Source organism: Dunckerocampus dactyliophorus, chromosome 4 (assembly GCF_027744805.1).
Source record: "Dunckerocampus dactyliophorus isolate RoL2022-P2 chromosome 4, RoL_Ddac_1.1, whole genome shotgun sequence".
Classification (NCBI taxonomy): Eukaryota; Metazoa; Chordata; class Actinopteri; order Syngnathiformes; family Syngnathidae; genus Dunckerocampus; species Dunckerocampus dactyliophorus.
The window spans coordinates 30,027,501-30,052,474 of NC_072822.1; the positions used below are offsets into that span (position 1 = coordinate 30,027,501).

Here is a 24,974-nt window from a genome sequence, read left to right on the forward strand (position 1 = left end):
TGAATCAGCCACTGGATTGGCTTGGATTTTGGCTCAATACAAAAGACATTAATAAAAAGGGAGTCAAGTCGCTGCTATACGTTTATTTTATTTGTATTATCTATTTTTTAAATGCAGCATTATGTATTTAATGAGCAAAGTGTTCTGATTCCATGCTTTTATTATTATTTTCCACTTTACTGGTTTGTGATTGTGTTGTGTTTCACCCATAGGCTCCCTGACTTCTGGTGGGGGTGGAGTGACGAGACACACCTGATTCCACCTACCAACTAGGCCGCTTCTTAAGATCCACAGCAACAGTGGGGAAGCCACGGGGTTATTGCTTCACCTTAGTATCGGACACGTCACCACTTCATGTCCACTTCTATATGGTGTTGTTTTATACATTCATTCATGCTAACACTAGCCCGCTAATTATTCTACCCGTTTACTCATCCCTCCGTCCCTGTTATCCCATCCATCCATTTTCTATGCTGCTTATCCTAACTAGGGTCACGGGGGTATGCTGGAGCCTATGCCAGCTGACTCGGGTCACAGGGGTATGCTGAAGCCTATCCCAGCTGACTTCGGTACACCCTGAACAGGTCGCCAGCCGGGCTCATATACACAAACAATCATTCACGCTCACACTCATATCTATGGACAATTTAGAGTCGCCAATTAAAGTAGCATGCATGTTTTTGGAATGTGGGAGTTAAACCGGCGTACCCGGAGAAAACCCATGCACGCACGGGGAGAACATGCAAACTCCACACGGAGATGCCCAGCAGAGATTCGAACCCATATCTTCCCGATCTCCTGACTGTGTGACTGTGTGCTAACCACTCAGCCACTGTGCAGCTCCCTGTTATCCCATTATGTTTATTTTTGCTTAGAATCCTATTTTCCTCACAGTGTTTTTTGTTGTTACATTTTCACCATCGCTGTGTATTTTCGTATTGTTTATGTTCACTGGACAAGTAAAGACCTTTGGTACAGCAACCTCTGCTTCCGCCTCTGCATTCAGGGTCCAACAACAGTGGAACCTTGGTTAGTGTCATTCGTCAGTTCCAGAAGGTCTGACTCTAACTGAAACTGTACTCTACCCAAATCCATTTTTCCCATTAGAAATAATGTAAATCCAATTAATCCTTTCCACAAAGCCTGTAGGAGACATTTATGCTTTGTTTTACTTTAGTTTATTTGGTGCTGGTGTTTTGCTTTTGTGTTTCTCACATTTATCAAAATGCTGGTACTTGCAACTTTCTTTGGCTCAATTTTGGCTTATTTTGCAGCCATGATCAAAAGAAATACAGAGATGTAAGGTGAGAAACACTATTGACTTCAAGAAAGAACTCATGGCAAAACACAAAGGTGGTGTCTGTGTCGATCTTTGGCAACAATCACATCTTCAATGAAGGTAAAACTAACATTAAATGTTCATTTATTCCGTTCATCATTGATATTCGTTTAGAATGGTTTTATGCATGTAAAACTATTAACTGTAAAAGATTCAAGATTCAAGAGTTTGGAATCTTGAATCTTTTTTAAAACTACAGTATAAAGATGTGTCAACTTCTGATTTAATCATATAAGGTAACACCGATTACTTAAGAACACAGTTTTACTCATGCAGCGTATTAATAACACAACAAGATGCACAGCATATTGTATACGAACTGAAAAATGTACATAAACCGAGGCAACGTTCTGCCACAAATTTTCTAGGTTCACCCAAAAACACATTAACTGGGACGTACACTAACCAAGGTTCCACTGTTCTTACCAAACCTAAAAGAAGATCATTATGTATACCTGTATTTGAAGTTGTATATGCCTGTTTTATTCTTCAGTCCCGTAAAGATAATAAATATTGGCAAAATATTTGTAAATTATTTTACAGTCAATTGCAAATTTGGATACAACTACTGTATATCACAGTCATGACAACACACATTATGATGTGTTTTGCTTGAGGACATAACTTGTTAAGTGCCTCTTGAGCCTCTTTGACTTGTAGTTGCATAACCTGCTCTATGGTGTTTGTATGACAACTCACCTTGTGATTAATGGCTGCACCCGCCCTGATCAGGTACTTGACTGTGTCCAAATGGTTATTTTCACAAGCAGCCATCAGGGGCGTTCTCTGATTTTCATCAAACATGTCCAGGTGAGCTCCAGCCTACAAACACATATACTGTACATCCCATCACCGCAACAACATAAAGATGAATGAATATATGGGCTGATATATAATGGCTAATATTTTTGTAACATGAGGTGAGACCAAATAATTATTGACTGCAGGTTTTCCCAAAATATGGTACTGTATGTGAAAATGTCAACTATCAACTGTGTGTCCTATTACAGGAGCATTTGCTCTTCAAGCAACCCCACTTCTTTATGATTGTATTTGTAGAATACGTGGAAACCCCTGTGGAAGAAACACTATGCCCTAGCTGTAATAACTACAAATTCATGGTCGCAGATGATCACATTGTATCGCACCAGGAGCCTGCACTACGAAGCAGTATTTCTCCTTATCCTGGATAAGTATGACGATTAAGTCCGGATATGTCGTCGCCAGGGTACCTATACGCTGGAGCTAAGCTGCTCGCAAGTATGTTAAGTTCGGGCAATGCAAGGTCAGAGCCAGTAACAGTATCGCCCACTGACCAATACAGTCCATAAAAGCCCTGCCCACTGACCAATCAGTTGTCTCTGGAAAAATAATATCATTGTTCATTAACAAAGACCATGCTGATTAGGCACAGACAGAGTAATTCACGCTTTAAAAGTGAGAATTTGCAGAAATCAGGCAAAAGCCTTTTGATTTTCTCCATAATTTTCAAGAAGAGTTATAGATTGCCGTTGGAGGGATTGGCTGTAGCTTCTGGGATGTATGTTTACAACGTATCTGTTGTGTGGTTCCTGTTAAGAAAAGTAAAATGAACCTAAGTTCTCTTCCATTTGTCCTCAGCTGTAGTGAAATTCAGTGCTAGAGTGTATTTTCTTCTTTATTTTTTACTTCTACAGCATTAGAAATAACATTTCCTTTCTTTTTGCCTACACGGCGACTCGTCACAAAAATGGTGCCTTTAATATAAATTATATATTATATAAGATAATGATGTTCACTTTTACTGGATTACTGGATAATATGTTTATTATTATGATTGTTGTTTACAGTGGTGTACAATTGCACAGCGTCATACTCCAGTGGTTGTACTTTGAGAGGTGGTGCTTTGTCCATGTCATGTAGTTGTCAAGTTGAAATGAAGAAAAATACAATCACATCTCAGTTTGATACAGTACACTTGAATACTACTGCAAACTACTAGTGCACTCTAATACTTAGTTAAATAATTTAAAATTAAAAGCACAATAAGTAACACTTGCAGTTCTCCTACACTGTTTAAAAGAAGCCTAAACAGTACAACAGTTGCCTTGGTTGAATACTACGCAGTATAATGGGATAGTTTATTATGTTTTGCTAGTTGTATGTGTATGCTAAGTTTGTTTTTTCGGGCTGTCAAATGATTACAGTTTTTAATAAGATAAATCACAGTTTTCAAATGAATTAATCGTGATGAATCACCTTTTCCAACTATGACTGAAATATGCCCATGTTTACTGATAAATGGCAGTACAAGATTATATATATTTGCATATACAGCTCCAAATGAACTGAATATTGATATCATGCTAAAAGATAGCACACATGTCGGAAAATCTGTTTACCTAACACTAGTCTCTTTTATAGTACCAACATTTGAATCCCACTTTAACCATGGGGCTATACAGCGAAAGTGGCTCCACAAACCCAGGCTTTGTGCTCGAGATGCAACTCGACAAAACCTAACATCCGCAATCAGACTTAACTGGTCCCATGACAGTGGTTATCAACTTACTGTGTCAAGTCCGCTTTTTGGCTTTGCTCTAAGTGCGGGTTCAGATGAAAGGAGGCGTTTGATGTCGTATTATTCTACTTGCGCTGAAAAGTGAAGCAATCCTAGCCGATGTAGTTTACAAAAAATGATTACGTAGTTATTATGGAGCGTTATGAGGAGTCCCCAAAAGATTATGACTGCTAAAAGCAACACTGTCGCTGCCAATACAGCGAGGGAGGACTGCTGGCATGTCAGTATGCAACGTGTGAATGCGCAAGTTAACACTGATTATTATAAAAACGATACCCTACTACTCTTTTCATTTATCAGCAACATTGCACAACTTTGACATATTAATACTTACCAATTTAAAAAATAAATACATGGGACAACAACCTTCGTTTTTGATGTCATAAATGCGTTAAATATTTTAATCTGCTTTATCTCGTTTTGACCACTAGATGGCAGTGTTTTGGTGTGACGTGTTTTGTGGCGACTTTTTTTTCCCTTTTATAATAAAACAAGTGTTTTAATGCAGTTGATTGATGCCTCAGATTGCTTATTCCTTCAGAATTATATTATAATATAAGAAGACTAACAGGCTCAGTACTCACACAAGGACGCCTATGACATTTACATCTGCTAACATTAATTATTAATATTTCATATTGCATTTTATTTCTGGTGCTCGATTGAGCATATCTAGCGCATTCTCACGGCTGAAAATCTATCTCACTTATAGATGGATAATATCATCAGGGAATGCTCTTTTTTTAAACATTTTTTTTTCCGTGTCCCCTCGAGAACCTCGTAGGTTCTATATAAATGGTGACGCCATCTGCGAATTAGTTAAACGGTGGCACTTTCACAGCTGACTTCACGCTAAAAGCCTGGACATAACCTCATCCCGACCAGACTATGAGTTTAGCCTAAGTTACCATGGCAATACAGCTGCTTTAAAAGAGAGCTACCTTCGCTGAACACGCAAGTCCGGCTTTCCACTCTACTAAACTCGCTTCGCAGAATATCCCCCATGTTATTATGAGCAATGAGGGGTTGCGTTCAAAGTCACCACGTTATTTAAGATCAATTCCCATGTTTGGAGTGTACTTTCTGGGATTTCTGAGCATACTTAAATGCAGCAAATTATACTTCGGCATTAAGTGTTATACCAAGTGAGTGATAAGAATATCCACTTATGGTTTTTCTTTGTCTTTCTGTTTATTTAGACCACAAATACACACATAATAAAGATGTTGTTATGATGTTCAGAGTTTCGAGTGTCTGTGACTGCGTGTCTGTGCGTGTGGCGGGAATGAGGTGGTAGTAACTGAAGTGTTGAAGTGTTGGAAGTAACGTTAGTGTTGTAACTACGATGGACTAGAACATGGGCTTCGATTAAAATTGAGTAAGGTCTGTTTATATAATTTTTTCACATCGAAGGTCACAACATTATTTTGCCTTAAATTGCGTCAAACAGACTAGGGATGTCCGATAATATCGGCCCACCAATACTGTCGGCCCGATATTGGAATAAAAATTTATTATCTGTATTGAGATTTTTCCCTATAAACATAATGCTGGACTATAGGCCTATGGGCTCCTGTATTGTCCTGTGCGCATATGATGAACTCATCAAACCACCTCTCAAGCGTGTAAAAAACTGTGGGTGGCTAGTAGTAAACCAGGGGTCACCAACCTTTTTCCTTGTGAGAGCTACTTTGACAAAATGAAAATGGCCAAGAGGTACTCATTTTTGTAACATTTATTTTCAGAGCTTATTTTAAACCCAAACAAAGCAAATACACTTGTTTTACCAGAACATTAACAAAGTGCTGCATTTTGTATTTCAGAATGCATTTCTTTCTGTTCTTTTATTATTAACTGAAATCCTGAATGAAAAGCAAGCTTGCGGACACCTCATGTGGTCGTGAAGGGCTACCTGGTGCCCGCGGGCACGACGTTGGTGACCCCTGTAGTAAACTAACTCACTCCTTGTATTCTATCCATCCATTTCTATGCCGCTTAGCGTCACTTGTAGGAATGTTACAATTCCCGGAAGTAAGTGATGGTAAAATCTGACACGCGCTAATCTGCGCACGCTGGATTAGGAGAGTCCGTGGAGACATCAGTGACAATGCTGCTTTTTCATATAATATCGGGTGTATTTTCATTCGTATGCATGTTTGTTAGGTAGATTACTTCTTCCTCTTCCATTTCATATCGGATTTATACTGAGTGTTGGACCACCTCGACTTATATGACGGCTTCAAATGTTAAGTCAAATTTTAAGCCTTTCAAACTCATTGAAGGTATATAGTATATAACTTCACTTAAATATCTATCTGCAGATGAAATTTCATTAAAATCTGATGCAAAAATGGTGCAAAATATGTTAATTTTAAATTACTGTGTACATGCAATTTGTAGTGTGGCGTGGAAACAAATAGTGGCTACTCTGTTGACTTTTAAAGGAAATGTCACAGCCTAAGCGGAAGTATTTCTCAGATGTTTTACAATGTTGTTTGTAATACAACATTGTACAATGTTGCTTACATCCACGTTGAGAAGCTAATTGCTGATGCTGTATCTACTAGCTTCACAACAGGTATGTGTTAACTCCACAACAGGAGATATGTGTGGTACACATATCGGTATCGATTTATATTGGTATCGGAAATTGAGAGTTGGACAATATCGGCATATCAGATATCGGCAAAAAAGCCAATATCGGAAGTCCCCAATATGAAAAGTAATGAAACAGCTCCACATCGCCCTACAACACAATTATTTTGGCACCTAAATTGCATTTAAAAGAAAACAGGACCAACTTTCACATAAATAATTAAAAGTTTGACTGTACAAACAACTAATGAACACAAGACGAGTTAAATAAAACTGTACTGGTTTCTGTAAACTCAAGTAATAATATTAAATAATAACAATTCAATAAGTGTGTCTTTAACAGAAAAGCTGCAACAGTACATTCTTTTAAAGTTTCACATTTTCTTGTTATTGTTGTAGCTGACATTGGAATTTGCCTGAATTAGTCACACAATTCCTCTTTTTGTTTACCTTGAGTGAGATCTCTGCAGCAAAAGGACTCCACAACACAAGATGTTTTGCTTTGCTCCAATATCCATACACTCCTTAGTTAACACTCATTTGCACGTTACTGTGGTGTAAATTAATGTGCTATGACTCGTACATTTTTCATACTGGGCTCTAAGCTACGGTGTCCACCCTTCCACACTACGTTATTTTGCGTGCTCTCACATCAGACGTCGGTGGATACTTCCCCTCGAATAACCTGTGTTTTGTCAGGTTGTTGTGTCACGTTTCTGCTTTTGACCACCCCTACAGTGGTTCGGCACTGGATTCTGGAAGAATGAACATACATTGGTCCATCCATTCACTTTTAAATGTTCAGTTTTCTTGATCAACTGGTCTTACTTTTGAGCAAGCCGTGGTTCTCATTCGCTCGGCAAGTAAACAAACAATTTCATTGGCTCGTTTTGAGTGATGTCACCGCGTTTGCTGTCACGTAACCGTAATAACTGAAGTAATTACGAATGCAAACTGCCGCTGCGAACGTTCCACGAGCATGATTATATGCTATTATATTTCCCATTCACTTTAATTGATCACGGGTCCGTAAAGGGCCATCACTGGGTCCGGATCTGGATCCTGGTTCGCCATTTAGTGATGCCTGGACTAGAGGCATGTTTGTGAGTTGGGGATACATATATTGTGTTGGAATTGCACTGCTGTTGATGTGTTCAGGTCAGAATAAAGTTCTAAAAGAGTGTCAGACTCTGTGGGGACGCTACACTGTGCCTCCATCTGCTGTCATAACAGAGAGGTATGGCTTGCCATGATGTTCATGCGTTAAGGCCCTGTCACACCTTGACGATTTAGCCAGCACATGCCCGACGTGATCATTTTGATGGCATACATTGAACTGTGGACATTTTTTTCAATTTTGAGCGTATACATAGCGTATTCATAACGAGTTCGACGTATACGTGACGTATTAGTAACTTATATAGAACGTTTCTATAACTTATAGACAACTTACACCAACGAATGCGTAGCGTGTTGCCAGCGTTCACAACTTATGCCCAACACCAGTCTAACTTATGCAAACCGTACGGCAGCGTATGGCCGACGATGACGTGCCATAGACTATAAAAAGGCTGCCACTTGATGACTCACCTCACTAGACATCGCAGTGTCAACATCACCATAATGCCGAAGAAAATTTCGAAGACCGCTGCCAAGAAGTATCAGGGCAGTGACCGAGGTATCCATCACCACCCACAGCCTCCCACTCTCACTCTGATGGAGATGACGCAGGTTGTAACGCCTCTTGCCCTCCTGTTAGTTCCATTCCCCAAAGTTGTTTAAGTATTATTAAAGTGTTGCACTGTGCAATAGGAATATGTTTATTATCGTTCATTGCTGGGGTGTGGTGTCATTATGACTGATGATCATGTTTTTCACCGCTGTCTTTTATACTCATTTGTAAATAGTTCTACTTTTTCCAGCAAACGCTAACGTGGACAGTAAAATTCTGTATCTCTCCATTCTTTTTGAATGTAAATACTCCTATGCACTTTATGTTGACGTGATCAATAATGCTTGATTAAAACGTGCATTGTTTCTTTCGGCCAAAGAGCAAAAAAAAAAAAATATATATATATATATATATATATATGTTAGTTCCATTCCCAGTGTCACAGTGCCCTCTACTGGTCAAGCATGTACAGTATAAATAAGGAGTTCCTACAAGGCATACCATAATGTACTGTATCCGCAAACACAACAGCCTCCATCTCCTCTCAGCCAACCCTTGCCAAGAAGAGAGCCAAGAAGACACAGTTTGGTATGTTGACATATTACGACTTGTGTGTAACTTACAAATAACGTGTGTGAACGGGTGTCAACGATTGCATAACTTATTGCCCGCGGATGCGGGACGTATGAATCATACGCTGACATACGTCGAAAAGTTTTGTGCATGCACAAAATTTTTGGTCGACTTGGACGTACTACGACGTATGCCGGCGTGCTTCAGCGTGCTCTTAACTTATACAAAACTTACCCATAACTTATTCAACGTACACAGCGTATTGGCCAAATTTTTCATAAGTTCGCGTAAGCTGGCTAAATCGTCAAGGTGTGACAGGGCCTTTAATTAAAAAAACAATTGACTTAATTAATGAAATGAATTAATTACCGTTGTTAACACGTTAATTTTGACAGCCCTAGTGTTTTTAGTATATTTGTGGGATACAATATATTTTTCTTTGTTTTTTGTCTTTTTTAGAAAAATCGACATATTAACAAATAAAAATTTGCAGGACTTTAGAATATTCCCAACTGTGTAAGCAAAAGCAAAACAGAATACATATTCCCCAAGTCATGAATGGGTAGATTCGGCAAACAAAGTAAAGCATAGACACTCTGCTGACCTGGATCAACACATGGCAGATCTCCTGATGACCTCCAGCAGCAGCAGCATGAAGGGGTGAGCATTTGTTTTGTCCATCCATCAAAAAGTTGGGATCCTTTCCGTCAACTGCAGTATAAAAAGTATGCATAGTATTTCCACTAGAACGCATTCTTTAGACATAGTAGTTGGCTTTGCTTTGTGGAAAAAAAAAGAAAAACTTAAAATACCCAAAAGATGAATGACCCTCTGGAGCGCTCCTTGTTTTGCAGAAAGGTAGAGCTGTCTGTTAGAGGAATTAACCTCTGGTGGTTTTAGACTGGGAAAAAAAAAGTCAAATTATTTATGCTGAAAAGAGTTGCTTCTTTCCAAAATGATGAAGTATTTCTAATCCAACCTTACCTTTCATCATCCAGTCCCATGAGTATAGTCTCTAGTGATTCTTTAGCTGGTCTGCCTGCAGTACACACTGCCTCATCCCTGTAGGAATTCATCATGTGTTACAAAAGGCAGTGCTAGTCTGCATTCGTTTCTTTGAATATTCTTGAACAGTGACTCTCAATTTTGGGTCGCAAACCGGTTTTCAGTCTTTGCCTGGGCAAAAAAAACCAAGAAAAAAAAACACACAAAAATAATCTTACACTTTTATTCTGAAGGGTACTTTTTCCAATACATCAGGGCATTGTCTATTAATATTATCAAGTGGGGATAACGCTCTGTATAGTACTATTTGAAACATGCTTTCATAGAAGAAGCCCGACAAAGTTTGCCAGTGTATTGGGCAGTTATTGTATGTACGGTGAGGTTCATGGCTGGGGAGGCACTGATTCCTTTGGAGTTTTTTATGCTAAGGTTGCTCATTGGAGGATAACAACAAAAAGAAGAGTGTAATTCACTTTGGTTAAAAAATGTTTTCTAACATTTTTTATACCCATTTATTTTATTAACTGAAAAAACATTTCCATTGTGACACTTTATTTGTATATGAAGCACATGCACACCATCCTTCGCCAGGAAAAGTTCTCATACTTTGTCATAAAGTATGATCCCCTTTTGGTGAGCTTGGATAATTTAATCCTCCATCCCAAATGAATTCATTCATTTAGCAGAATATAATATATTTAATGCAATTGGCTTGCTGCTGTCAGAAAAAAAAGAAGTTGTCTTTTCCTCTCTATGGAAGGACGTCAGTGACAAGCACTTTCCAACTCACGTACACCCCCACCCCTTCAGGATGAGAAGAATACTGCACGGCTGTATGACATTTCGGTGTATTTTACTGTTCCATTAGCAAGAATAATAATGTCACACTTATATTAAAGACATGGCATATAATAAATGTTTCTACAAACATTATATTGGCAGAATGGTGACAATCACAAACGGGCAGGCACCATGATCCAACTCAGTGCACTCACGTCGACTGTAGGCAGGGCAGAAGCAATGTTGCGGCAGCCTCCTCTTAAGCCACCCTGACAAGTGCACAAATTTTGTCGTCGCAGTGGTATGCAATTTTGTGTGCCAATGAGTACATTGGTGGGAAACAGGACTCACACTGTCCGTGCTTTCCTTTTTCTAGTTGGGGTTATGCCTTCTTCTTTCTGCATTCTCTCCTGGTCTTTGACAAGTAGCAATAGTACTGCAGCTGCAACAAAATGTAGACACCTTGCCTTTTCTACAATGAGAGCTTCTTCTCTGGACCTCAACATCTTGTAGGTTCCTTACAAATAGGCGTACCATCTTGCCACCATCTACAACCCGCAAGGCATGGTGGTTAACCTTGGGGTTATTTATTGAGGACAAACAAGAACAGAAAGCGCAAAGTGTTGTGTGCGGTGAGATACTTGCAAATGAGAGCATGAAGCCATCGGTGAAAGTAAAAATTCTTCTCTCAGTTCTGAGTTTGTGCCTAAAAATATCCGAGCAAAGGATGTTACTAAGACGTTATTATTGAACTTGTAGTTTTGTGTCAACCTGCAAATTAAAGTTTAATTTGCATTTTAAATCTTACTGGATTGCAGTTTTTATCTCAAGATTTTAATCACAGCAACTAGACTCCTTGATTTTCACCTTTTATCGTGGTCCAAGTCCAGTTACTCTGCTTCAACTCCGCATATATAGCATGTATTGAAAACCTTTAAACACACATTTTCTCCAAATCGTTTTGAGTTTGTGGATGAAAACATATTGTTCCTGAAATGTTCAAAATTCTTCTGTGATACAAGTAGCACACTGCTAGTTTGCACTACCTCAAATTCAAAGCGCACAGTTTTTTTTCATTAAATATATTTGAGTTTAATAAAGGGGAGATGCCATTAAGGGGAGATGGTGGCTCCTGCAGCCAAACCCGCTGAGAAGCACTGTTCTTGAGAATATTTAGAAAAAAAACATCAATTCCACTTTACCTGCCAAGGTTCAGCTCTCTACTCCTTTGTGGCTCACTGGTCTTTTTAGCTCTAAGTGGCTGTGTAGGAGGACATGGTGGCACACCTGGAAGTGATGGTCCTGGGTTCGATGTAAGGGGGGAGGCTGAGTTATTGTTCTTCAGTACTGTAACCTCCTTTGCACCACTGGCATCCTCTCCACAGTGGGGACAAAACCTGCGACCCTTCAATATCGAGGCACAACCCCTGTGGAAACGGTGGGAAATACTGCCATACGGCTGGCACTCAATGAAGGTACCCTAAGGGAAGACCAGCACAACACTGAATTTTAGCTAAGCAGCACCAGGATCAAAATAAGTCCAGTGCTGATAGCTACAATTTGCGGGTGATTGCCCTCACCACACTACAGAAGAGCCCACAGCCAGGACAGCATTGGTGTTTAACCATACTGGACCTGTGATTCTCACATAGAAGCAACAAATGGACCATATTGGAGGGTCTCATCATTTCGTGTTTCATCACCCGTCGCTGGCAACGACTCACCTGTGGAGAGGAAACAAGACATTCATGACCAAAATGTACAAACATCTAAAACCATAATGCTTACAATAATCATACAAGTTTGATCGCAGAAATCTCAGTATAATGAGAGGATTTGAGCAAAGATTGAGCAGTTATCTTCATACATGGCTGGGTTTGCCACACAGCCTAAGTAGCATCGGGTTGTATGGGAACACCAAAAAGCTCAGGCTCCCTTTCAGCTCGGTCAGGGAGGAGTTAATCCTATCAACTCCAAGAGGATTAGGGATCAAATTCCAAATCCAGGGGTCTATGGTGTTCTCCCAATTCCATCTAACCTGTGCACCTGCATATAGAAACACCAACATGCCCTCTGTGTTCCAATGTAGGGACACTGGAACACATCCTGAGTAGCTGCTCCAAGACGCTGAGTGAGGGCCGCTATCGATGGAGACACAACCAAGTCCTAATATCCATCGCTGAGGCAATCAGCAAGCAGATCGAGGTCAGTCAATGCACCTAAGCTAGTGTCAGAGCCATTCATTTCTTCAAGGAAGGAGAAAGGCCACAAGAAACACCAAATAACTGCTCTGCTGGTTTGCTACCCACGGCCCGAGACTGGGTGATGACAGTTGACCTGGAAAGGCAGCTGAAAATTCCACAACATATCAACCAGCCCAAATCGAGACCAGATATAATCTTGGTCTCTCAGGTTACAAGTTGTGAGACCTGAAACACCCAGTGACTCTAGGAAGCAACACTGAAGATGTGTCAAAGTTAGTGCATCAGAAGATGTTTTTGAAAACGGATTTTCAGTAGTTTACAGCAACATACAGCATAAATGAATCTTCGGTTCAATGAGTCCTAAAGCCGGTTAGCTTAGTCTTTTATTGTTTATTGGCGGTTAGCAAGCTGCTTACACAGTTAACTAGATTGCTAGCGACCATCGACCACAGCAGGAAATGGTACAAAGGAGATTGATTGACAATGGTATACAGCCAATCAGGACGCAAAACACAATGGACGGGTTCTCCCTTAGCCAATAGGGACTGTTGTGGCTCTATATTTAGCCGGCTATTGTCTACTGTGGGTTCCCAATATGCTCGTACAGGCACATAAACACACGTGTTCAACTCTCACATGAGTATACAACCCCCTCTACCAGTAGTAGTAGTAAATACAATAACAGAAACATAAAACTGTGCAGCGATTGATGACTCGAATACACCACAACGATGCAGAACACAAGGCGTGTTCATACTCTGTTAAAAAAAAACATGCAAAATTGCACTTAAAAAATCTGTGAAACAGTGACTCCGCAAAGGGTGAACCGCGATGTAGCAAGGGGACAATACACAGCTGTAACAACAACATGACGACAAATTGCTGGACGCTTCTCTGGGGCTGCTTTTCGGTATGTTCACGTGCGTGCACGTATGCCATAAATGGCAGTTATCTAATTCGGTCCGAACTACAATTTTTATGCAATTGATTTTGTGAAATGAAAACATTTTCCATGCACCCATTTTCTATACCGCTTCGCCTCTTTAGGGTCGCGGGGGCATGCTGGAGCCTATCCCAGCTGACTTCAGGCAACAGGCGGGGTACACCCTGGACTGGTCGCCAGCCAATGACAGGGCACATATAGACAAACAACCATTCACACTCACATTCATACCTATGGACAATTTAAAGTCACCAATTAACCTACCATGCATGTTTTTGGTATGTGGGAGGAAACCGGAGTTCCCGGAGAAAACCCACACACGCACAGGGAGAACATGCAAACTCCACACAGAAATGCCCAAGACTGTTACTGTGTTGGCCAACATACTAACCACTAGACCACCGTGCGGCCTGAAAACATTTTAATAGATTTATTTTATATATTTTCGCCATCCACAGGTCAGGAAATGCTTGCAAAAAGTGGGGATAAACTGTACTCAGTTTCTGGCTTAAAAACAACTTTCAACACCACACTGTAATAGTGTGCAAAAGTGTTTGCTGTTGCTGCTCTGGTGAAAGGAACCAATGAAGTGAAAACCTCGCCACCTACTGACGTCACTAAGAGTGTAAATAATCATAAGGTCACTCACAGATATATCTGTCAGCTCGGTAGCAAGTGGTCAAATGTTCTATGTTCAAAAATAAAGTAATGTTTCTTTAATGTAGTTATTTAATTTTACCATTCCATCTGTGATCTCCATGGCCATACAGGTCTGATCCAGTGCAGACAACACAACTCCACTGGGAGGTGTCTCCATGCGACAGCAGCACAATGGTAACTCCTCAGCCAAGTCTGATTCAGTCACCTCAGCAAGTGCTGTTAAAGGTGCACAAACACGCAATAATTTGTATATCTGTACACAGCTGTATATACGTTTTCTGACACATGAAAAGAGTTACCTGTTGAGTGTGGTAAAAGAAGCTTTTCCTGAGCTTTCAGATCAAGACAGTCCAAATTCAGTTCTGTGTATTCAACTTGGCTTGCTTCTCCAGGTTGCACTTCTATTGCCAAATTATTTGTAGTACTTGAGGCTTCTCCGGATTTTGTCTTTTTGGATATCATCCCATCGGCTGCAACGTGGTTCCTCTGCACATTGGGAGAATCATCCTGGAAAATATAAAACGTGTTAATTAGCATAGTCATGGTTAGGGCTTGGCGATATATCGATATTTTAAAAATATCAATATTTACTTTAAGAACGATATCAAAACCAACCATATCGTTGATTTCAATATAGACTGGATTTGTGCTGTATCTCCCGCATCCCTCCATGCAGGAGAGAGGGAGGAGAGGCGGAGCAGAAGTCCGGAGGCTCCAGTCGACGCGACAGCAAGGAATAAGTGGCAGCTCAGTAATGTGGAGGTACTTGGAATTCAGAGCATTAAAAACATCTTTTTCACCACCTTAAAACTTGGCACAAACTCCAATATGAGGAATATGTGAAGTTCTGCCCTGTCTGCTGCGCTCCTGTTGCGTTCCTCATGAAAGGAAAAGCAAAGTGGTGTTCTATTATAAAGAGGTGTCCTGTCATATTGCTAAGATATGGTCCCCGTTGCAACAGTGGAAAAAACAGCTTTAAAAACCTGCTGAAAATGTTGGACTCGCAATGTCCAGCGAGCTTCGCAATCACTATTACTTAGCACAACAAGCTCTACCACAAATGTACAAGGAAGTTAGTCAGACAGTTGCTAAGCCTGATGCAGTTGACAGGTCGGTGTTCTGGCACAAAATAACAACATGCTTTGTGTCTTCGAAAAATGTTTACCGTACCGAAAAAACTACCACTGTTCAATTAAAACTATTTTTGAGTTTCTGACATTTTAAAATTTCCTCTTAAACCAGGCACTCCTTCATATTTTGTTCTTTTGTTATTAGCTGAGGATTTGAGCATAGCTAAAGGTTTGTAATAAAAAAGATTATATTAGGCTTTTTCAATTATTTATTATTATTTCAAAAAGAGAATGGCCTATTTTATTTTAGATTCTATTTTTAGATCAGATTTTTTTCATGTGCATTTTGCATGAAGCTTTAAAATGTCAAAAAACATCTTCATGTTAAGTATTTATTTTAATAAAACAACTTGACACGCATATTTTTTATCGTATATCGATATTCAACCTAAATATATCGGGATAAGAGTTTTGGTCCACATCGCCCCGCCCTGGTCGTGATTTTGTTGCACATAAAAGGCTGACATATTTACTGTATAAACATCAAACTGAAAGTCTGAAATTCTAGCAAAACATCATATGTTAACTTCGGAGTTGGAAACATCAGCATAACACAACACACCGTGCAGTAAGAGTCAAAGCTTGTTGGCTTGTGTCATAAATGTGCCATAGTATCCGATGTATTTAAACCGCATTTACAAGAGAACATGCGCTATTAAGCCATCAACTTCCGGGCACTGATTTTATTTTTTGCAGTTGTGCGCATGCAACACATGTGTGACTTTTAACACCCACAGGCAAAAAAAATAAAAAAATAATACAATGCACATTGCATTGCACATCTATGTAATATCTCACTAATTACACCCTGTTTGTACAAAATAACACTTTAAAAGAGGCATAAAACAGTTAGAAGTGAGCATTTTAACTACAGCAAACCATGCTGGGAAATGCATAATTTGCCCTTCCCACAGCTGCAAACTCTTCTGGGTCTCACATCTCCCAGATGTTGTGATGTTTTTGTGTTGATATAAAATACTGTAGCTTTTGCCTAGACATTGAGAGAATGACGAAGAGGTGGTCGATCAACAATCACTTTACTCAAATGAACAATTACGCCGAAACAACAATAGTTGTATATCCGCCGACTATCGTAAAGTAAAAATTTCAAGCAGGAATGAACAGACACGAAAAAATGCACATTTCCCCCACTCCGGTTTAAAACAAAATGTCCATCCACACGCGTGAAGTTTTAAAAAAATGTATGTCCACATAAAAACACATTTAACGGCTGGCATATGCATTTTGTCCCAACCTGAAAACGCAACCACAGGAGTGCATTATATTGATATGCTCCAATCCCGGCACTGCACGCGTGAGGAACAGGGATAAAAGTTGTGTAGACTGCTTACTTATATAGTCATCAGTGCTAATGAGAAATTGTCTCAAAATCTGATCATACTAATTACTATTTTTGAGCCTGGATTATTGGGATTATTATTGAGTACCTTTGTGTGTGCACTGATGATGCATATGAGTGTGCTTCATTCACCAATTACGTTGGTTAAAAGGACAAGAAGGTTTTAATGTTTTTAATACTTTCAATATGCAGAAATATACAAGTGCTGAAAATTTCAGGATAAATAATAAGAAAGATACAGTACAAAGTTGGGGCTGGGGGATTAAGTCCAGTTTGGCCCACAACCTAAAATAGGCCCCCAGTGTGATTGAGTTTAACACCCCTGGTTTAGACCGTCAAATTATACAAATTTCCATAATTTTCACGGCCGGCTACAACGGCCATGAAACAATGTAATGGTGAGTGATGTGGGTCATACAGTCTTTGATTATACTGTCCAATAATCATAATCATTTGTTACTAACTAATGTATACCTCAAAACGAGTAACTCAACACAACATCACTTTCTCTCAATATCAAAAGAAGAGTAAATAAACCTAAATGATGAACAGTAGACCAGAGTACTTGCACGGTTACACTGCGGGACCACCAACGACGGCAAAATCTGTGACTAATTAATATGCTCATAAAAATGTCTAGTTTTGATACGCCCTCCAAGCCTCCTGCTAGCTTGATGTTGACGTTCTTCAGATCAACATTTGTAATAAGAGTGACTGTTGTAATTTTAGAATCAATTCAGGTCTAAATTAAATTCATTCATTAATAACTTTATTGCTACAGCTTTCATTTTTATGATCCCTACAAAAATTGCTGACACGTAAAATGACTTAGTTACTCACCAAACTTTTTATCATGACTGTAGTTCTTCAGAATGAATACATGTGAATGGAATTGTTAACAGGTACAATAATGGATGGTAATGAGCAGGGACGTACACTAACCTCTTCCTGTTTTTTAAGAGGCTTTGCCTTCTTTTTCGGGACAAGGTTGTACAGTCCCATCTTCCTTTTCTTCCTCTTGGTAGCTGGGGAAAACCATATACAGTACAGTATGAACACAAAGAAACACGTCATGTGCAGTCCATGATATCATACATTTTTATAGCTATCATTTTTGTGATACTCAAAAGGTGAACATAACATTGGTTTAAGGTTTGAACCGGTAAATTGTGGCTAACCAAGCAAATAGTAGCCAAAACATTGGCCAGCCACTGTTTTTACTTGCATTTACCACTCTTTTGAAAATCTGTTTCCTACCAAGACCACTATGATAATGGTCATCGCAGAGCTAATTGGACATTGCCCATATTGTTAATCTACAAATATGAAAATAGTATGCAGCCCGTATTACCTGTTGTCATTACACCATTTTATATGTATTTTTATTTGTATTTTTCCAGTCTTTTTTTCCGGGGGTTATATATCGTCCAGGAGGTGCCTTGTGTCAGTGTCCTTGTGAACTCCTAGTGCAGATAGCGACTGTGATAGTGTTGCCTCACTTGGTTCCCCTATGCTCAGCCATCATACATTGGTGTGCGTTTGTGGTGATGGGGTGTGGAGTGTATGGGGGAGAGGTGTTATCGAGGTATTGTTTTTAACTCTGTTAAGCACTTTGTGTTGCATTTTATATGTATGAATGTACATCCATCCATCCATCCATTTTCTATGCTGCTTATCCACATTAGGGTCACGGGGGTATCCTGGAGCCTATCCCAGCCGACTTCTGGCGAGAGGCGGAGTACAACCTGGACTGGTCACCTGCCAATCACAGGGCATATGTCTCATAGTGCTTTATAAATAAGTTAAATAGGCTCCAGCATTCCCCCGTAACCTTACTGAGGATTAAGCAGCATAAAAAATGAATGAGAATGAATAAATTAAATACATTAAGCTTGATTAGATTTGTTACAGAGCTTGATTACTGTCAATGGGCATAGCATTGGGATGGAAAATATGTGAATATTTAACAGTGGTGTGCAGTGTAGCATGGTCATAATATGTAGAGAACATCACACTCAGATGTTTTAAAAGCCCATCTGGTCATTGAGGTAGATGTCTGCTCCTTAGCGAAATAGCTGATGCGCTCGACACTGAAGCAGTAGGCGCGTTTGATGTGGGTTCGAGCCGAGCCTGTGCAGTTGGGTGCAGTTGAAAAATATATATATTTTAGGTTTGAAAATAAACATCTTCCTCAACAAAATAATCATATTCAAACAGTAGCCACAGCATTAGCCATGCCATAGGTTCAAGACGTGTGTCTTTTTTCATGGGAGTTGAACAGCTGCAGCAGTGTTATTGTCCAACCAGAAGGTGTAGTAATTTGACATTTGATCAAACTTGTCTTTGTCAAATCAAAACATAATCACTGTATTGACTTCTATCAAAATATATGATGGTAGAGTCTATTTTGGAGATTCACTACTTCCTGGTTTGGCACTCTAAGCATCATGGGGACTATATTTTTTTTCGCATAAACCTACCATAAAAGCTATTTGCAATCAATCTGTAATCTATTTTACACTTGTCTTTAGATAACTACACATCAACATAAATGATTAGTAGTAGCAGCTACAACTCCCGTCATTATTTTAACTTTGGTCATTTTTAGTTTTTGTTTCAATTAGTGGAAAAAAGTTACAAACAACAGTTGAAAGCATCATGCTTAGGTCATTCATGCAAAGTTATAAAACATTTCAAATTGTTCCTGCATTGTTTTTCAACTCAGTTATAAAAAAAGACTGTCCAGTCCTATGTTTTGTCACTGTAGTTTTCTTAAAAGTAATGTTAAAATATCGTCTCGTTCCCATGAACCCAATATCGTGGATCGTCTCATCTCGCAACTTGTGTGCATCTCCGCCTCGTTATTGGTGCAGTGATGTTAATAGGTAAACGTCTGCAGCCCTGACGCAATGAAACATACATAGCCCGTTAGGATGCAAAATCAGCCAAATTTGTGTTCACAAAGAATTGAAAAGGATGTGTGTGTTTAACAGAAGACCTATACAGACTACGCATGAATTAAATCACGCACTGCAGTTGCACAATCCAAAGGATCGTCAACATCTACAGTACTCACTTATTGGCTCATAATGGCCAGTTAAAAAAATAATTCAAAGTATTTTAAAAAGGTTAAGGATGAAGCCAAAAAAGTAAAGTGCTAAAGTATTATGTCAACTTAATTTAACACCCCCTCTGTGGAATATAATCCAAGAAATGAGGCTGCTAACAGGAGTTTTGGCAAACTGTTGTTTTTCAAGCCATGTTCCTATTTTATGTGCACTTTTCTGATGTGTGATATGCCTGCTTGCCGCAAGTCACCGTGTTTCACTCTTGGTTGTCTTACTTTCTGTGTCACTAAATAAATAAATAAAAGTTAGTTTTTGCACACCTATCATGTTTATTTGTTCATGAGTCTTTTAGCCTTTTTCTTTGAGGTGGAAAAAGTCACAAATAATCTGTTATTTGTAGGGATCCCCATGAGCTGTGCTCTAAAAAACAAGAACAACGTTCGACAAACTAGTCTACTATGAACTAAATCTGATGAATCAGATTGGACTATGGAAATCCTTTGTCAAAGACAGTATAGAGAGAAAGTACATAAATGCATGAAAAAACATCCTTACCTGAGTGAGGTTTGGTGGCGGTGAAGCCGTCTCTTCTTTCACTATCTTCAATCTCTGTCATTTGAAGTGGTACAGAAGTGTGCATGCTTGTCAGGTCCAACTTAGCTGCTTTCCTCAGGGTCAGCTAGGCAAAGAGCAGCATGAATTAAGTAGAAATAAAAAAGATATACCCAAAATAATCCAAGTTTTACATTTACATACACTAAAATAGTAGGACTACTGGAATAGTTGGGTTTCTCCATTTTTTTTTATATAAAAGTCCCAGTTTACATGCACACTCTTTCATGTGAGTGTAGGCCAAATGCTGTTTGTCTCCAATCGCTAGGGGGTTATTGTGGTTATTGTATAGTAATCTGGGTGGAGGAAGAAGAAGCTAGATGCTAATTAGCTATCACTCCATAAGTAATGTCCTATGGATAATATAACTTTCACAGCTCTGTGTTAATGTGTTTAAACAACATCTGCTTTGTTCTTGTGGTTATGGTGCTCCTTGGAGGCATAGAAAAACATAGCCACTGTGGTAGATTGCTTTAACTATTTAAAAACAGTGTTATCTCGTTTATAGCGAGGGATAGGTTCCCAAAAAGTGAAATCAGTGAAGTATCCAACTTCATTTTTTTTTACAATTATTATATATTTTTGTGGCAGTTTTGTGGCATTGAAGGAGATGAGGTCTGAATTTGTTTTTTAAACCTTTTTCCCGGAGATGCCGTCTGATGGTTACTGCGCTGGAGTTGGCAGCAGTAAGGGCCTTAATTTGAGTCAAACACCGCCCTGTGTCTTGATGGACAGCCAATAGGATCCTCCGGCTCAGCGTAGGTGTGATTTTTTTGGGTCTACAACTTGACTTTTTTGTTCCATAATCCTCAGGAGCTTTAAAAAAAAAAAAGTAGAATGACTGTTTGACTGCGCCCAACCTCAGCAGCAATGGCACGCTGCGAGAGGCCCTGCTTATGCAGCTCCACAATCCGACCACGTTCAAAAAGAGGAAGCTTCTTAGCTTTAGCCATCAAGAGGGCATGACAGTGTGAACGCCTGACAGAAAATGAACATTTTGAGCAGATTTTGACTTTTATAGCCTGTGGTCTTAAACTTTAGATCAGCTGATAAACAACCTATTTGTTTATCACTTTAACCCAGTTTTGGGTTGTTTTTTTTAATTACTAGTTTCAAATGTTTTTGGTCTCACTCCCCCTTCTTGCATATTATAGCTCAACATAAAAGCTCATTAAGATCCAAATGTGCAAAATTCAAATTCTCGCAATTTTTCAATTGGTCTTAAGATTTTGATCAGGAGTGTATACACACATACATATACTGTACACACATACAGTATATATACACACACACACACACACACACACACACACACACACACACACACATATATAGGAGATTGGCTCAATCTCCTTCGTGGCAAACAAAAATGTGCCGACAAAATGTTCTGCACCCAAAAGGCAGAGGACGACGCTAACCATCGCACAAAAAGTTGGACAGAATAAATGAATCTTCGCTTTATTACATAACAGGAGGAGGAAAATAGCATAAGGACGACAACAATAAATTACAACAAGGATACAAAAAGGCTACAGTGGAGGGGCGCCAGGACAAAGAGGCACGGTCAGAGGAACTGTGAAATACGCGTGAGTCACTATTAATAATTTATTATGTGTCTAATCTCGTAAAAAATCATCAAAATTCAAATGAAGTTTGAACTTTGACAGTGTGAGAAATGTGAGAAAATGTTAATGCCTGTCTGAGAAAAGTGTATGAACTGTATAGTGAGGGGTTTTACAGTCTTACAATATAAAGAATATAAAAATAAATATAAAATATATATAAAATAAATAAATAAAAAAGAATATAACAAAATAAAGCTGATTACTTCGCGGATTTTACCTATTACAAGTTATTTTTGGGAACCTAACCCCCGCGATAATAATACATGAAATGTTACATAATTAAAAGTAATAATAATAATTCATGATTTGTAATTTTAATGTATGATTTATTTTATTTTTTAAAACAGGATAGGGTGAAACTGCAAAATTTGAACCTGAAAGTGGCAAAGGATTACTGCACTGCAACATTTGCACTACTTACAAGAAAACATCTATGCACAAATCAAACAAATTAACCACCTATGCTACAATCATGAAATGGTATTTGAATGTTGTATGTCATGCCACTGTGACCAATACATTCGCCACTCATTTATCTCAGTTAATTGGTTCCAGACTCTACCACGATAAGTCCATTTCCACCAAGTAGGATTCAATATGAATAAATTGAATATTTTCATGTTATGGTACAGAAAACCTGTTCACAGTCTTCTAAATATGGTTTTTAACATTACCAGAGCCCTGTAAACATGAAATAACCCCATATAGTGACCTATAGATTTGTACTACCCAGTATAGTAGATATAATCAGGGAAAATAAGACATATTAGACATATTATAAATAAGATAACAGACTTTATATGTTTTGACTTCCTGCGGTGGCTAACATCTCATCAATGTATTGTAATGGCTGCTTTAAATGGTTTTACAATCGTATATAGTAGACATACAATAGTAAGAGTAAATAAGCCACGAACTCCTGTTTATGTGTGTCACAGTATATGTGTTCACTATTGGACCTTAGTGGCAGGCAGACAAATGTGTCGAGGACAAAAGTGACGTCGGAGGTTCAGAGTTGAATTTTAGCTTGTCGTAGGCTATGGCCCCAACAGTAACTCGTGTTATTTATTATTATTAAGTGTCTGTTGTGTGATAATTTAAACTTGCAATAAATGCCTTTCCAAACACCTAGTGGCCATTGTAGAATACTACATTCACAATCAGAATGCTTCTTCTGCCTTGAATTTGTATTTTAGTTCATTTAGTTAGTCCATTTAGTCATTTTTATGCTTGAAAATGCTTAATTTAAAGGTAAGAATTAGTACAATTTGCGTAAATATGCACATTTGTTTTTTACTAATAATAGGCCTTATTCAACCTAGAAAAACCGAATACGGCTTTTTAAAATTGGGGACCCATTGAATTTTCCAAGCAACCACTTAAATCACCACATGTGGGTCCCGGGACTCACGGCAAACCTATCAACATCACTAATATTGTTAAAAATACTGACTTATTTAATATTCTGTATCTTTGATTTGTCTTCTTGTGGACATAAACAGCCCTTGATTGACTCTTCATAACGTTTGTCAATCACCATTTCGAGGGCACGAACAACCAGGACTTATGTTTGGTAACCATAATTTTGTAATACTTTTACGTTTTGTTAAACTTTGTTTAAATGAGCATTAGTGGGTTCTTACCTGAACTCCAAGTGGACTTGCTTTTTCAGTTGACATGGTCTGATCAGCTCCGTTACTGGGTTTTTGGTCTCCCGAGCTTCCAATGGATGCTGCAGCTACTTTCTTCTGAATACTTTGGGCACTCAGCTCCCCAGATGTGCAAAGCAGCAGGCGACCGGGAGACCCCAAACTTTTGACAGAGGAGCTCCCAAGTCGCTTGCCGCGGTTAAATCCTGAGTCACTAACGATATGGAACGGAGTTGCCTTGTCTTGTCTGTCATTTTGCTTGGCGCCAACGCCTGTCCCTAAATTACTGAAGGAACCTCTGTCTGGCCCAGAACCTTCAGCGGGTCCATTGTCTTCCATGCTTCTGTTGTTGATCCGTTCTACGCCGGTTTGCTATGCAACGTATATGCAAATAATAGGGATGCGCCTACATTAATAACTGGTTTTACAATTACCAGACAAGTAAAATGCCAGTCGATTCAAACGGGCGCACTACAAATAATGTTTGAAATACAATCTTACAGCAAATTGAAGTAATGCTGGAAAAGTTGCACCGCGATTCAACTCCAAACGTAAGTAGCTTTCACAACCATTACGAACGCAAACATGAAGCGTTTGAAGAGCAGTTTGTCAATGTCATCCCAACTTTTCTCGTTGAGTTATACCATGCATAAAGCAGAGGACGGACTGTGTTGTAGTTCACTGAAAGAGTGACGCTGCACTTCCGCTCACATCCACAAAATAAGAGCTTGACAGTCGGTGGGCTGGTTTTCGGTTTGGACATACACCCAGTCCACAAGGAATCGAAACGCTTTTCTACTTGTAGTTTTAGAAAAGCTATCTGTCCACACAAGGTCTCACTATTGAATATTGTTGCCAACACTTCCAACGACTCAAAACAATGTAGCACATACCGCCAGCCTGCAATAGGCGCTGTTATCCCACCACAGAAGAAGACAGGGAGCATGCGCCGTGTGCAAAGTCCAAGCATTTTTTTTAAACCAGAACTTTATTAACAAAAAGCAGTGGTGGTACATTGCAAGTGCAATCAAGTACAAAATGAGCAGCCAAATTACAAAGATAAAGGAAAATAAAAATAAATATCAGGGGGTAAAAATAAAAATAAAGGTTACGCCTTTTCACAAGCGTTACAGATTTGGTATATAATTTGTACATTTTTGGTCTTGATCAGTTTTAAAGATTTCAGATAACATAATTTA

At 39.0% G+C, this 24,974-nt stretch overlaps 1 protein-coding gene across 2 annotated transcripts in view; it reads right to left on the bottom strand.

Moving 5' to 3' along the window:
- ehmt1a (euchromatic histone-lysine N-methyltransferase 1a) overlaps window positions 1–24,641 on the bottom strand; it is a 57,917-nt gene extending 33,276 nt beyond the window's left edge. For both annotated transcript variants that reach the window (XM_054772789.1, XM_054772788.1), the window contains exons 1-11: window positions 23,770–24,641; window positions 20,445–20,568; window positions 17,764–17,846; window positions 14,631–14,838; window positions 14,411–14,547; window positions 12,105–12,248; window positions 11,727–12,004; window positions 9,724–9,801; window positions 9,552–9,640; window positions 9,344–9,450; window positions 2,039–2,161 (exon numbers count right to left, since the gene is read on the bottom strand). In XM_054772789.1, the coding sequence (XP_054628764.1) occupies window positions 2,039–2,161; window positions 9,344–9,450; window positions 9,552–9,640; window positions 9,724–9,801; window positions 11,727–12,004; window positions 12,105–12,248; window positions 14,411–14,547; window positions 14,631–14,838; window positions 17,764–17,846; window positions 20,445–20,568; window positions 23,770–24,114 (1,716 nt within the window). In that variant the 5' untranslated portion in view covers window positions 24,115–24,641. The remainder of the gene's footprint in view (window positions 1–2,038; window positions 2,162–9,343; window positions 9,451–9,551; window positions 9,641–9,723; window positions 9,802–11,726; window positions 12,005–12,104; window positions 12,249–14,410; window positions 14,548–14,630; window positions 14,839–17,763; window positions 17,847–20,444; window positions 20,569–23,769) is intronic.
- Window positions 24,642–24,974: the final 333 nt, after the last annotated feature.